Consider the following 13,845-nt stretch of genomic DNA (forward strand, 5'->3'; position numbering starts at 1 on the left):
GTCTCAACTAAAACAAAATACTTACTACTATTTGTACTAGTTGTTGTTGTTGTTTAATTAGAGATATTTTATGTGTAACTATCGGACACAGAAGGATTTTAAACAGTTCAACCTGCCTTGTTGGTGTAAAACAAAACAGAAACACATCAGTTTCCTCTGCTGTTGAAAAAAAAAAGATGGCTTAATATAAGTTACACATATTTGGCTACATAGTGAAATAAATACTAAAACCAGCGGTGGAGGAAATATTCAGATCCTTAGCAAAACTATAATACCATACTGTAGAAATACTCTGTTACAGATAAAGGTCTGGCATTAGAAATGTTACCTGAATAGAAATATGTACAATCAGGAAAAGGTATTTGACGTATTCAAAGTATTAAATGCAGAAAAATGGGAATTAAGTCAGTCAGGCAAACTGATAAAAGAAGCAGGAACCATACATAAAAATCCAAACGATTTACTCTATGACTTGGATAATTATTCACATTGTGGAGTAAAAGAAGTAAAACCACAGTGTAAAGAAACTGAAACAAGAGCCACGCACTGAAATATGTTGGTTAGTTGAAAGTATGCAAGTATTTTCAGCAACGTGTACTTAAAGTATCAAAAGTAAAAGTACTGATTATGCAGAAGAATGGCCCACATCAGTTATTTTATTATATATTATTAAATTACAATAACTAATAGTAACTATAATAGTCTATGCATAATCTTCTTCAAACATTTTATTTGACTGCTTTTTAAGATGTTTTATATGCTGCTAAATGTACAGGAAGTATCTAAAGTAGTCATGCAGGCAGAATGTGTATGTTTATTGTACCATATATTTATAATTAATGTGTAAAGCACTTTTCTAAGCAGTATGTATCACACGTCATTTGTTGCGCACTTTGTCTTTGTGTCAGCTGGATTGCAATGCACTTGTCTTTTATTCCTCCTTAAGAAAAAGAAATTTACTGAAGCAGAATAATCCAGTAAATTCTCTTTTTCATGTCATGTCATTATTTATTTTTTAATAAAAAAGTAAGTAATAGTGGTAGTATGTATTATGTACTCTCTACACTGTGCATGCCATAAAAGTTGACGTAAAACATTTTTTTTGTCTACTCTAGTTTCTACTTTTCTCTAAGTTCCCCTATTCTAGTCTCAACTCTTCTGAGGTTCTCTACTCTAGTTTCTACTCTTTGAGCATGAGTCCTATTACTCTACTAATCTTTTCTACCCTGCACACCTTTCCTAACCTCTTTCCTATTCTAAGTGTCCTATCTAAGTGTTTGCACATATGCTGGCAGCGAGCAGGTCTTGAGCCTGACGACACAACCCCTAGTCATAGTATAGTATGTCGAAAAAAAAGTGATAGTCATAGTATAGTATGTCGAAAAAAGTGATAAAAAAGTCATAGTATAGTATGTCGAAAAAAGTGATAAAAAGTCACAGTATAGTATGTCGAAAAAAGTGATAGTCATAGTATGTCGAAAAAAGTGATATAGTCATAGTATAGTATGTCGAAAAAAGTGATATAGTCATAGTATAGTATGTCGAAAAAAGTGATTAAAAAAAGTCATAGTATAGTATGTCGAAAAAAGTCGCAGTATAGTATGTCGAAAAAAGTGATTAAAAAAAGTCATAGTATAGTATGTTGGAAAAAAGTGATAAAAAAGTCATAGTATAGTATGTCGAAAAAAGTGATAAAAAGTCACAGTATAGTATGTCGAAAAAAGTCACAGTATAGTATGTCGAAAAAAGTGATTAAAAAGTCATAGTATAGTATGTTGGAAAAAAGTGATAAAAAAGTCATAGTATAGTATGTCGAAAAGTGATAAAAAGTGAGTCATAGTATAGTATGTCGAAAAAAAGTGATAATACAACTTCCAACCAATCATCCAATTCAATCCTCCTAACTGACAATTATGTAGAGGTTTATAATACAAAGTTTGAACAACAAATAATAGAACTAACACTTGAATTGTCAGCTTGAGGAATAGCTCACAGAGATAAGCTACTACCTCAACAATCTGAGGTTGAAGGATCAAATCCCACATTTGTGTTAACAGTTTTTCAACGTCTCTCCTCTGAAAAGTAAACAATAAATACAACTTCCAACCAGTAAAGAGCATCAGATCAGATAGCTCAGTGTGATGAAACACTGGTTGGAAGAACACAATGGTTGTGAGTTCAATACTCATGAGGAGTGCACCTTATGATGAGGTTCAACATCCAAGAACATGAGGTACTTCACCCAGGAGACTGGGGTATGTGTCCTGTGTGTCATGGAAAAGTACTTTCCAAAACCCAACTGTTTGAGTCTACTACTATTAAAGATGCCGAGGACAGTTGGAATTAGGAAAGTACTTAACCATGACACGTGGGACATGAACCCTGGTCTCCTGGGTGAAAGTCCCGTGTTGTCCTTATGACACTTAGAGAAAAAATTCATGGTTGCAGTCGGCAAAAGGTAAGGTGCGCACAACCCCTTCGGGGTTGTGCGCACCTTTTAAGACAGTTGGGGAAACCCTGGTAGCAGTCGGAGTACTTTGCTACTGTCTTACCCCAATGCCGCCCCTTCGGGGCGGCATTGGGGTAGCTGGTACCTTGTGTGGTAGCATGCATCCTACCAGGGCACACTGGATGTGAACCTGAGTCTCCTGGGTGAAGGGCTAATGCTCATTCGACTCTGCCGCCACCTCTGCCGCCACCTCCAACAGTTACAGTACGCAGTTAACACGAACTCTTGGGTTTAGGAAAGAAATAAATTTTCTGTGAAAGACTTGGTGTTTCTGGGTGTTAAACCTTTTAATGAAGTGGACCTCATGGGTATTGAACTCACAACCATTGTGTCCTTCCAACCAGCATTCCATCACACTGAGCTATCTGATCTAATACACTGAACTTGTTGGAAGTTGTATTTATTGTTCACATTTCAGAGGTGAGAAGTTGAAAAACTGTCAACACAAATGTGGGATTTGATCCTTCAACCTCAGGTTGTTGAGTCAGAAGCTTATCTCAGTGAGCTATTCCTCAAGCTGATAGTTCAAGTTTCCGTTCTATTATTTGTTGTTCACACTTTGTCCTTGTAGACTAATTGATTTCATATGACAAATCAAATTGATTAATTGGTTAATTGATATGTTAATTGGTTGATTAATGTATTAATTGATCGGTTAATTGGTTGGTTACTTAATTTATTAATTAGGAATAGCTCACAGAGATAAGAATCAGAAAGGGTTGTATTGCCAAGTACGTTTTTTAACACATACAAGGAATTTGTTTTGGTGTTGTTGGTGCACGTCACACATTCTCTAGATGGAATATTAAACAATATAAGTATAGGTATATGTACACAGTATGTATTAAATTAAATTAAAAATAAAGATAGAAAAAAATAAATAAATAAAGAGCAAATAGCATTACAGCAGAGAGAGAACAGTGGCATAAAGAGCCAGGGGTGGAGAGTCAGGGTGGTTTCCGGGCCTTGTTAATAAGGCTAGTGGCGTAGGGGAAAAAACTAAGATAAGTTACTGACTCAACAATCTGAGATTGAAGGATTGAATCCCATTTTTGTCTCTACAGTTTTTAATTTCTCACCTGTAGTTTGAACAATAAATACATCTTCCAACCAGAGCCTTTACAAGCTTTGCATAAGGTGAAGGTTAAACTCTCATGAAGACTGGAGGTTGAGGGTTCCATCCCGCCGTGGTGCCATCATTTTCAAAGTCTAAAACTGGAAGGAGAAAAAGCTAACTTGCATTAGTTGACCACTACGGTGAAAATTCTATACCATGGCTTTTGTCACTTTTTTCGACATACTTTACTATGACTTTTTATCACTTTTTTTTGACATACTATACTATGACTTCTTTCAACATACTATACTATGACTTTATCACTTTTTTTCGACATACTATACTATGACTATCACTTTTTTCAACATACTATGACTTTTTTCGACATACTATACTATGACTTTTTAATCACTTTTTTCGACATACTATACTATGACTTTTTAATCACTTTTTTCAACATACTATACTGTGACTTTTTATCACTTTTTTCGACATACTATACTGTGACTTTTTTATCACTTTTTTCGACATACTATACTATGACTTTATCACTTTTTTTCGACATACTATACTATGACTTTTTTATCACTTTTTTCAACATACTATACTATGACTATCACTTTTTTCAACATACTATACTATGACTATCACTTTTTTCGACATACTATACTGTGACTATCACTTTTTTCGACATACTATACTATGACTTCTTTCAACATACTATGACTTTTTTTATCACTTTTTTCGACATACTATACTATGACTTCTTTCAACATGGGGTTGTGTCGTCAGGCTCAAGACCTGCTCGCTGCCAGCATATGTGTAAACACTTAGATAGGACACTTAGAATAGGAAAGAGGTTAGGAAAGGTGTGCAGGGTAGAAAAGATTAGTAGAGTAATAGGACTCATGCTCAAAGAGTAGAAACTAGAGTAGAGAACCTCAGAAGAGTTGAGACTAGAATAGGGGAACTTAGAGAAAAGTAGAAACTAGAGTAGACAAAAAAAATGTTTTACGTCAACTTTTATGGCATGCACAGTGTAGAGAGTACATAATACATACTACCACTATTACTTACTTTTTTATTAAAAAATAAATAATGACATGACATGAAAAAGAGAATTTACTGGATTATTCTGCTTCAGTAAATTTCTTTTTCTTAAGGAGGAATAAAAGACAAGTGCATTGCAATCCAGCTGACACAAAGACATACATACATGACATACGTACATTTAGCAGCATAAAAAACATCTTAAAAAGCAGTCAAATAAAATGTTTGAAGAAGATTATGCATAGACTATTATAGTTACTATTAGTTATTGTAATTTAATAATATATAATAAAATAACTGATGTGGGCCATTCTTCTGCATAATCAGTACTTTTACTTTTGATACTTTAAGTACACGTTGCTGAAAATACTTGCATACTTTCAACTAACCAACATATTTCAGTGCGTGGCTCTTGTTTCAGTTTCTTTACACTGTGGTTTTACTTCTTTTACTCCACAATGTGAATAATTATCCAAGTCATAGAGTAAATCGTTTGGATTTTTATGTATGGTTCCTGCTTCTTTTATCAGTTTGCCTGACTGACTTAATTCCCATTTTTCTGCATTTAATACTTTGAATACGTCAAATACCTTTTCCTGATTGTACATATTTCTATTCAGGTAACATTTCTAATGCCAGACCTTTATCTGTAACAGAGTATTTCTACAGTATGGTATTATAGTTTTGCTAAGGATCTGAATATTTCCTCCACCGCTGGTTTTAGTATTTATTTCACTATGTAGCCAAATATGTGTAACTTATATTAAGCCATCTTTTTTTTTTCAACAGCAGAGGAAACTGATGTGTTTCTGTTTTGTTTTACACCAACAAGGCAGGTTGAACTGTTTAAAATCCTTCTGTGTCCGATAGTTACACATAAAATATCTCTAATTAAACAACAACAACTAGTACAAATAGTAGTAAGTATTTTGTTTTAGTTGAGACTGATGTGTAATCATCATACATGAAGGGGTGAAGGTTCGTCATCGTGACGTAGCTTGTATACAAGGAAGTGGATTGTGAGTGTGCTGGCTAACACTTTCTGGCTAGCTACGTAGCTTTAATTTACAGCTTTTATGCAGCAAGTTAGCGGCACTTCTAGCGGTAAATCTGACTCAAGCGTTTAAACAGCAACACCGTGTACAAGTCTACCAACAACACAGAACTCGTTAAGTCACTTACTAAATGGAGAGCCAGGAGCACGTGCAGGTGTATAGCGAGTCTGGTAACTGAAGAGAACATGTCTGCAAGTTATCCCACACCAGTTTACCGTCACACAGGAAGAGGAGACTTCCGAGATGTTTATGAGCCGGCGGAGGACTCCGTTATTGGTTGACGCCCTGGAGAAAGACGCAGACAGGCTGCAGCTGATGACGTCAAGCACAGCTTTGTGGTTTTCCTGATTGGGTCATATATTCCCTTTAGCTCACCTGAACATCACTTCTGGATGTTTAAATGTGTTCTGCTGTTTGTAGCCCATGTGTGTGTCTGGAGAAGGCCTGTGGCTCAGGAGTGCTGTCAGCTTTTCTTGCATCAGTGGTTGGACCTTCAGCTCTCTATCTATATAGGTCCCTGTAACAATGTTTCACTGCAGCCTGTCAACGCATCACTGGGGAGACTTTTACATTCACATTTCAGGTATTCACATGCTTTGAGTGCAAGTTTCTGAATTGTATAGGTGGTTTTCCTTTCCTTCCTTTTTATTATTTAGGCGGAGTGTCTCCTGTCCTGGTTAAGTGGAAGTCCTTCTCTTCAACCCTCCCTATGTGGTCACACCTTCAGAAGAGGTGGCGAGGCTCTGTACAGCACCATCTTCAGTTCAGAGATGAGGAGCATTTGATCAATGTGTGCTTTTCTTTCAGCGGGCAGCATGGAAAACAAAGGGCAGAAAAGGGTTATTCTACCTCATTACTATAGCAGACAACGATCCAGGTGAGTTTACTGATGTCTCGGAAATGATTTTCAGTGCAGGAAACATTCTGGATAACAAGTATATGTTTTCCTTTTCTCACCAGAGGAGATTATCCGTTTACTGGACATGTGGTTTGAGGGGAGAGTCGTGCTTGTCGACCAGAGCTGGAAATGAGAGGCTGTCCATCCTGCGCTTCCATAGGAGCTAACAAACATGGAACTGTCACTTAGAAATCTGCTGAAAGCATTACAGGAACTGATGAGAAGAAATGTTTTCAGGATATCATTTTTGACATTATGAAATGACAAAACACTTTTTCCCCCTTTCTGTGTAAGTAATAGTTATAGCAGTGGTTAAAGTGTATATTTTGACCCCAAGGAAATCACCAAAGTAAGGTTAGTAGGTGTTTATGCAGCAGTTGACATAACAAATGTACAAATTGGCAGTTGAAACAACAGACAAAGTATTAACATGTCAGATAGTCATGCATTTTAACTGGTAAGAACCAACAAAACAAAGTGTCAAATAATTTCCCTCCCTTCCTCCCTGTAAACTGAGTAGGAACGGTAAAAACAGAACATTTATTACCAAGAATCTAAAGGCTGAAACAAAACATTCGCAGAGATTACAGAAATGAATGCTGCTGTGTGATGTTCCTTAAATCTGGTACGAAATCAAGTGCAATAATGTTTCCTGTATTAAAAAAAAGGCAACTTTGGATAAATCTACACACTATCATTGGTTAAATTAGTGTGTATAAACATAAAATAAGGCACAAAGGATTATGCAGCCATTTAAAAGCAATTTCTCCAAGGCATCAGTATACTGAGCAGCAAATAACATAAGATAAATATGAAGCATTGAAAATAAATAGTGATTTATTTCAACAGTTTTACAGCAGTGATCTCCAAGCTCTCTCGGCTTGAAGAAAACAACAGCATAATGTGCGTGTATTTGGCTCAGCCATTCACAACTCTACTGAGCCCACCTGAGCCTCTTCAGATCCTGTCTCCTCAGCAGCCGGAGTGGATGGGGTCCTTCTATCAGCCCGTGTGCGGTCACCAGAGGCTGGAGGGGCGCAGTACGAGCACTTACTCAAGTCTTGTTGCAAAGTAGAGAGTCAGAGCCTCACGGAGCTCACAGAGCTGTCTCAAAGATAACTAAGTTACCGTCTGCTGTAACTGCATGTCCGTTTGCTATGCTAGGATGGCTTCTGCTGTTGTAAACCTGAAGAAACAAATGTTTTGCAAAGTTAGATTCACTTACGATAAAACTTTTTCACATTTTAAAATGCGTCTAAAGAAAGTAAGAGGGTAAAACTCACCTGTTGAGCTGCCTCTAGTAGAGCTGCTGCCTCCTGCTTCCCAGTCTGCTGCACCATTTTATAAAAGATGCCATCTGGATCTTGAAGCAGGGTATAAGGCTCATCATAGGCATGGATTTTCCCTGCATCTAGAACCTAGAGACACAAATTATAAAAAAAAAATAGGTTTGTGTGAGAATTTTCCCCCTGCTTCCAGTCTTTATACTAAACTAAGTGACTCGCAGCTCTAGGTCCATATTTAATCTATGGTGAGAGGTATCAATCTGGAAGCAGCTATTGCTTTTCTGCCTGTATTTATTTCTGTTGTACTGCTGCAACAATGGAATTTCTCCACTAGGGATTGTGAAGAAATAAAAAAAAGTTAACATGCTAAGGATACACCAAGGCCCTGATCAAAAGACAATCATTTATAATGTCTTCTGAAATCTGTTTGTGTAGGTTGAGAGGGAGAGCAGTCAAGTAAGTCAAACAGTCACTCTCAGAGTAGAAAGGAATGTGGCCATAAAATGAGGGGGTTGCCACATTCTGTAGGTTAGACATATCATAACTAGGTGTGGGGACACAGGGGAACTATATGTTTATAGGCCCACTCCTCCTTCAGAGGGTGGCTGGAGAAGTCATTGGGCCAGGATTGCTCTGAAGCAAAGGGCCAAAGGATCCTGGCCCCAACCAACCAATAGGAAGAGACAACACCCCTGTGGGGGATAAGAACTTTCTGTTAGACCAAAGAAAGGGGCCATTCTACGGAGCTCCAGGGTGAAGTAGGATGGCCCACATTGATGTGTGTCATGTCATGTAATCCTTTTGCTTTATTCCTTGTATTACAAGTTCTATTATTATTATTCCAGCTATAATAAACCACCTTAAATGAGAGAAATGTTTGTCTTCTGTCTTAACTGACCAACTGGACCGCGTCAGGATCAACAGTTGCAGACATCTTGAGTGTAAACCCCATGCTTTAAAAAAATTAAATGTAAAGTACCCTCTACTAGAATCTATTGATTGATTGCTTGATTGATTTTATTTGACCACTTAAATATAAAATATGAAACAGTACTCTGTACACTACATTAAAATACATAAATAGTCAGGGATGACACAATAAAGCCCAAAGACTTATTTCCATTACAAGTAAGACAACTCACCAGTATTCTGTCGCTGTCTATGATGGTGTTGAGACGATGAGCGATGGTGAGTACGGTGCATTCTCTGAACTTGTCCCGTATGGTTTTCTGGATCAGTTCATCTGTCCTGCAGAGACACGGCACATACATTAAAGATAGGGATGCATTTTTTGACTATGCTATAGTATGACTTTAAAAAAATTATTTCTACGTACTATACAAGGACTTTTTTAAAATCACTTTTTTGACGTACTATACTATGACTTTTCACGACTGTTTGACATACTTTAATATGACTTTTATAAATATGACCTATTATTTTTTCGACATACTATGACTTCTTTTAATCACTTTTTTCGATATACTATAGCAGATGGAGGGTTTGAGAGAGAGAGACGGAAGCTGGCGTCAGTTGTTTCCTTGTCTAAGTAGCTCAGCCCAGTGTCACTGTGCTGGTCAGCTTTTAAATATTACAACAATAAGCTCACATATTGTGTACTGTAACTTATTTTTCGCAGTCTAGACAAAAGTAGTATCAGGTCTTGTCACATCCCGAACAATCATGTATTCTCTCTCCTTTAAACCCAGATATTGAACGTCTGTGTCTTCTCATTAAATCAGTTGAAGTTCATGGTTGTCCCCGGGGCCAACAGCAGTGAAGCAACGGCTTCTGCTGGGGTACGGCCAGGGGTGAAGGGGTGCTCTGCAAATACTGCCGCTGAGGTGAGTTGTGTCAGCAGTACCTGGGGTCCACGTTGGCTGTGGCCTCGTCGATGACGAGGATGCGGTTCTTCCTGAGGATGGCTCTGGCCAGACACACCAGCTGCCTCTGGCCAACGCTGAAGTTGGAGCCCGACTCGGCCAGAACCGTCTCCAACTTCCCCGGCAGCTCCTCCACCACAGACTTCAGCTGCACCTGTAGGGAACACGGAGTGAGTTTGCCTGACACACGCAACAACATGAGCTAGAAACTCAACTTTTGGAGTGTGCTGATTGGATACTAGCCTCCTCAAGAGCCTTCCACAGGTCTTCATCAGTGTGATGGTTGAAAGGGTCCAAGTTTTTCCTCATGGAGCCTGTAAACAGCACTGGGTCCTGGAAAACAGGAGGGGGGGGGGTGCTTCCCAGGTTAGTCATTGAATCAGTTGACTTTAATCTAGTTGAGTCTCCAACTATTTTAACCTATGGTGTTAGTAGTTTTTTGCAAACCAGGGTTAAGAGATAGCCTGGAAATCCAGACCCAAATCCGAAAGGATTAAAGGTCTGGCATAGAGTCATGAAAGTCGCCCATCTCGAGGGGCGGCACCAAGCGTGCATTTGAAAATCTCACTGCACGCAATTGGATAACAATCGACCAATCACAACAATACATTGGGTGACGTATCCAGAGCCCCATACGCTTAGCTAGCAGCGGAGCTAACTGGTAGATTAAACTGTCGTCATCTGTTTAGCTCGCCTCTGGCCCGCCTACATCAGATACACCGATGTGATTGGTGCAGCTCGGCTACAAGGGTATAGTTAATGAGCAGCATTACTCGATGCCAGAGTGACTCGCTGAGCAAATTCAAATTGCGCTCTCGCGAGAACTCTGGATTTCCAGGGTAGTTAAGAGACCTTTTTTAAAACAGTTAAGCAGCCATGACACCGTCAGGCTCAGTAGCACTAGAGCACTAGTGTTGAAGAAGAAGAAGTCACTTGTTATTTGAAGCGGCAGCTTCAGCAGACAAAGAAAGGAGTATTGGTATCTTTTCCCTTTGTCTAAATACCTGATTCTCCTTATGTGATGTACCTTCCTGTCCCATTCAAGACACTGGCACTTGCCTACAGTGCTGTGAATGGCTCAGACCCATCTTACATTCAGGACGGGGTCTACTGCTCATTGGCTTGCTACTTCCTCATTGCTACCACTCATCAAAGTCATGGCTGCCTTGCCACAACAGGCCTTTTTCCCCAGCAGACATTTTGACTTGTCATAGTAGGAAAAGCACAGGTGTTTACTGAACTCTGCTGTTTTGTCCAACTCAGCCCGCTAGCATAGCAGCAAAGCTCTCCTTAATGACAGCCGACAAGACTTTCTGCTTGGTTGGGTGATTTTCTGCTACTGAACTAAGAAAACAAAACGGTCATTTGGATCCTTTCCACACAGGCGGCTTTTTGTTCCGTTTTGAGTCCACATAATCAAACTCCCAGTAACTTCCTGGCACTTGTCAGTCATACACGCTTTTTTTTCCTCTGCTATCCTCCTGGGCTACAATAATAACTGTCAATTTCATACAACGAGCTAATCACTGGGCTTGTGTTAGCGTGTTGTCTCTGCATGTGTCAGTTTTAATCCACAATAGTAGGTCAGCTGATGTTTACCTGAGGAATGATGGACATCTTCTGGCGCAGGTCGTGGAGGCCGATCTCAGAGGTCAGAACACCATCGATGTAGATCTTCCCCTGAGGCTCGGCCAGGCGGAAGAGAGCTGAGACCAGAGAGCTTTTCCCAGCACCTGTTCTACCCACAATACCAACCTGACACAGAGAAAAGCAGAATCCGGTTTAATAATATCAGTTTGGGTTAACATGATGATAAATGAGCAGTATTGTGTCCTCTGAAGAGAAAGATGTCTGACCTTCTCTTTGGGTCGGAACATTGCTTTCAGGCTCTGCAGCACTAGCGGTCCTTCGGTGCTGTAGGAGAAGCTGACCTGGTCAAAGGTCACCAGGCCTTTTCTGGGCCAATCAGGAGGAGGACGCTTCTGGGTTTCCCAGGGTGCCTCACTCTCCAGTTCAGTGTACTCCACCACTCTCTCGACCGAGGTCATCTGAAGACAGTCGAGATTAGGGCTGACTGAGCGATTAATCAAATTTACACCGACATTGCAATGTAATATAATCAGTTCTGCCGCTTTCTGTATTCTGCTAAAATGCAACAAGTTCCTTGATGAATTTTAAAACAACATAAAACCTCCATCTCCAATATTATTTTACTGAACAAATTAAATTCAATATAAAAGCAACATTGAAAAAGAATGAGTTACATTTTAAAGTCTGGTACTCTCAACAAACAAATTTCTGAGTGTCTTTCGAGATATATCGCAGCCTTTCGCGATGTGTTTATTGCGCCAGTTGGTGTCGCGATGACAATAACAAAACGATATATTGCGTAGCCCTAGAACAGACAGCTGTAGGCTGATCGGAGCAGAGAGGAAGTGGTAGTAAATGAACAGCATAGGTTTGAGTTTGACCATGAACAAATGCTGCAGCTCATCAAGACCCAAGTAAAGTTCCCGTGTCTTGCTTCCCAACTGTTGGGTAGAGTGAAGATGGTTAGCCCTCACAGTGAGCACCAACTTCAGCCCTGGAGGCAAAATGAAGGCTCCCCTGTGCTTCCTGACCACGGTTTGGAAGCTGAAGCAGGAATAGAACAGTTTTACAATGGGGCTTTGAGTTATTTAAATAGTTTCTTCTTTTTAACCCTACCCATTGATTTCGAGTGCCGCTCGCTTTTTGACTTCCCCCTTGGAACAGTATTATAAGGGGTAGTGGTTGAAATCTTCCCCTATGTAATTGGACAACCCTTCAAGACACTGATCCGCCATTAGTAGTCGTTGATGGCGATTACGGAAACAGACGCAACAAGTCTATTGCCGGAATCTGGGCAGCAGGATCACCAGAGATGGCCGCCAGCTGGTCTGAGGCGGCTCTCATCTCTGAAAACGTTGAAGCAAATTTCCAAACAGGCGTTATTTGGATAAACTAACCACATATTTCAAATTAAAACGGTTACTTTCTCACCTGAAAATATATGAAAAACTTTATAAAGCAACATAATAAAGCTTTTACCCTGGCTCAACATTTTCGTGGCTAGCGACCCGGCCAGTGGCTCTTACGTCTCCGAAAACGTCTGTAATACATTGAAACAACGTGATACCGTTTACAGCTGTGTTTTGACTATAACAGCTGATCTGTGCAAGCCGACTTATGGATGCGATTTGAATTTATATTATGAACAATGAAAATTAAGAGGGGGTAGGACTAGAAAAGTTCTTTACTTCTGAGTTGCTTATACTGTATGTTGCTGATGATCTTGTTTGTTTTTCTTTTCTGTTAATTTCTTAAAATGTTCTATTTTGTATTTGTATTTAGTTTTGTTCAATAAATTGACTATAATAAATAATTGCACCTTTGGTTTTTATTGTTACCGTCAGTTACTAACTGGAGATAAGGCTTGAAGTTACAAGTTGCAATGACATCTGGATAGCAAAGTGAACTAAATAAATCCTATATATTAGCTTTGAATACAAGTTGTAAAAAAAAAAAAAAGAAGGAATATCTTACCATGTTCTCCAGCTCTGTACTCTGCCTGACACCCCACTGGAACATGCCCATCAGTGTAACAGAGTAAGTCAGAGACAGACCAACGGAGCCAGCGTCCAGCTCTAACAGAAGCAGGAAAAAGACATTTCATATTTTATTGAAATAGAAGATGCATGGTATTTTATTTCTTTTTTAAAGATTATCTTTGGGGCATTTTAGGCATTTATTAATATAGGACAGCTTAAGACATGAGGAGAGAGAGGGGGAATGACATTCAGCAAAGGGCGGCAGGAAAAACCTCTATATATGGGCGCACGCTCTACCAGGCGAGCTACCCAGGCGCCAGATGCATGGTACAGCAGTACAAAGTCAGTGTTCAAAGATTTAGAACCTTCCTTACGGTCTCTTAGCAGCAGGCAGCCAAATGTGGCGACAGTAACAAAGATGGCGCAGAGGCCGTCAAGACGAACAGCGAACCAGCGGGAGGTGGTCAGGAACAGGAACCAGGCCGCTGTTCAGGAAAAAAAATATATGTTAATGACCCAGGACTAACAGAGCTCCCAA

At 39.4% G+C, this 13,845-nt stretch overlaps 1 protein-coding gene across 2 annotated transcripts in view; it reads right to left on the bottom strand.

Moving 5' to 3' along the window:
* Window positions 1-7,233: 7,233 nt before the first annotated feature.
* The window catches only part of LOC116044563 (multidrug resistance-associated protein 4-like), a 33,352-nt gene continuing 26,740 nt past the window's right edge, over window positions 7,234-13,845 (bottom strand). For both annotated transcript variants that reach the window (XM_031291850.2, XM_031291849.2), the window contains 9 exons: window positions 13,682-13,792; window positions 13,303-13,403; window positions 11,595-11,786; window positions 11,338-11,493; window positions 9,982-10,071; window positions 9,720-9,892; window positions 8,998-9,103; window positions 7,853-7,987; window positions 7,234-7,755 (listed from right to left, as the gene is read on the bottom strand). In XM_031291850.2, coding sequence (XP_031147710.1) covers window positions 7,666-7,755; window positions 7,853-7,987; window positions 8,998-9,103; window positions 9,720-9,892; window positions 9,982-10,071; window positions 11,338-11,493; window positions 11,595-11,786; window positions 13,303-13,403; window positions 13,682-13,792 — 1,154 coding nt within the window. In that variant the 3' untranslated portion in view covers window positions 7,234-7,665. The remainder of the gene's footprint in view (window positions 7,756-7,852; window positions 7,988-8,997; window positions 9,104-9,719; window positions 9,893-9,981; window positions 10,072-11,337; window positions 11,494-11,594; window positions 11,787-13,302; window positions 13,404-13,681; window positions 13,793-13,845) is intronic.

Source organism: Sander lucioperca, chromosome 24 (genome assembly GCF_008315115.2).
Source record: "Sander lucioperca isolate FBNREF2018 chromosome 24, SLUC_FBN_1.2, whole genome shotgun sequence".
Lineage (NCBI taxonomy): Eukaryota > Metazoa > Chordata > Actinopteri > Perciformes > Percidae > Sander > Sander lucioperca.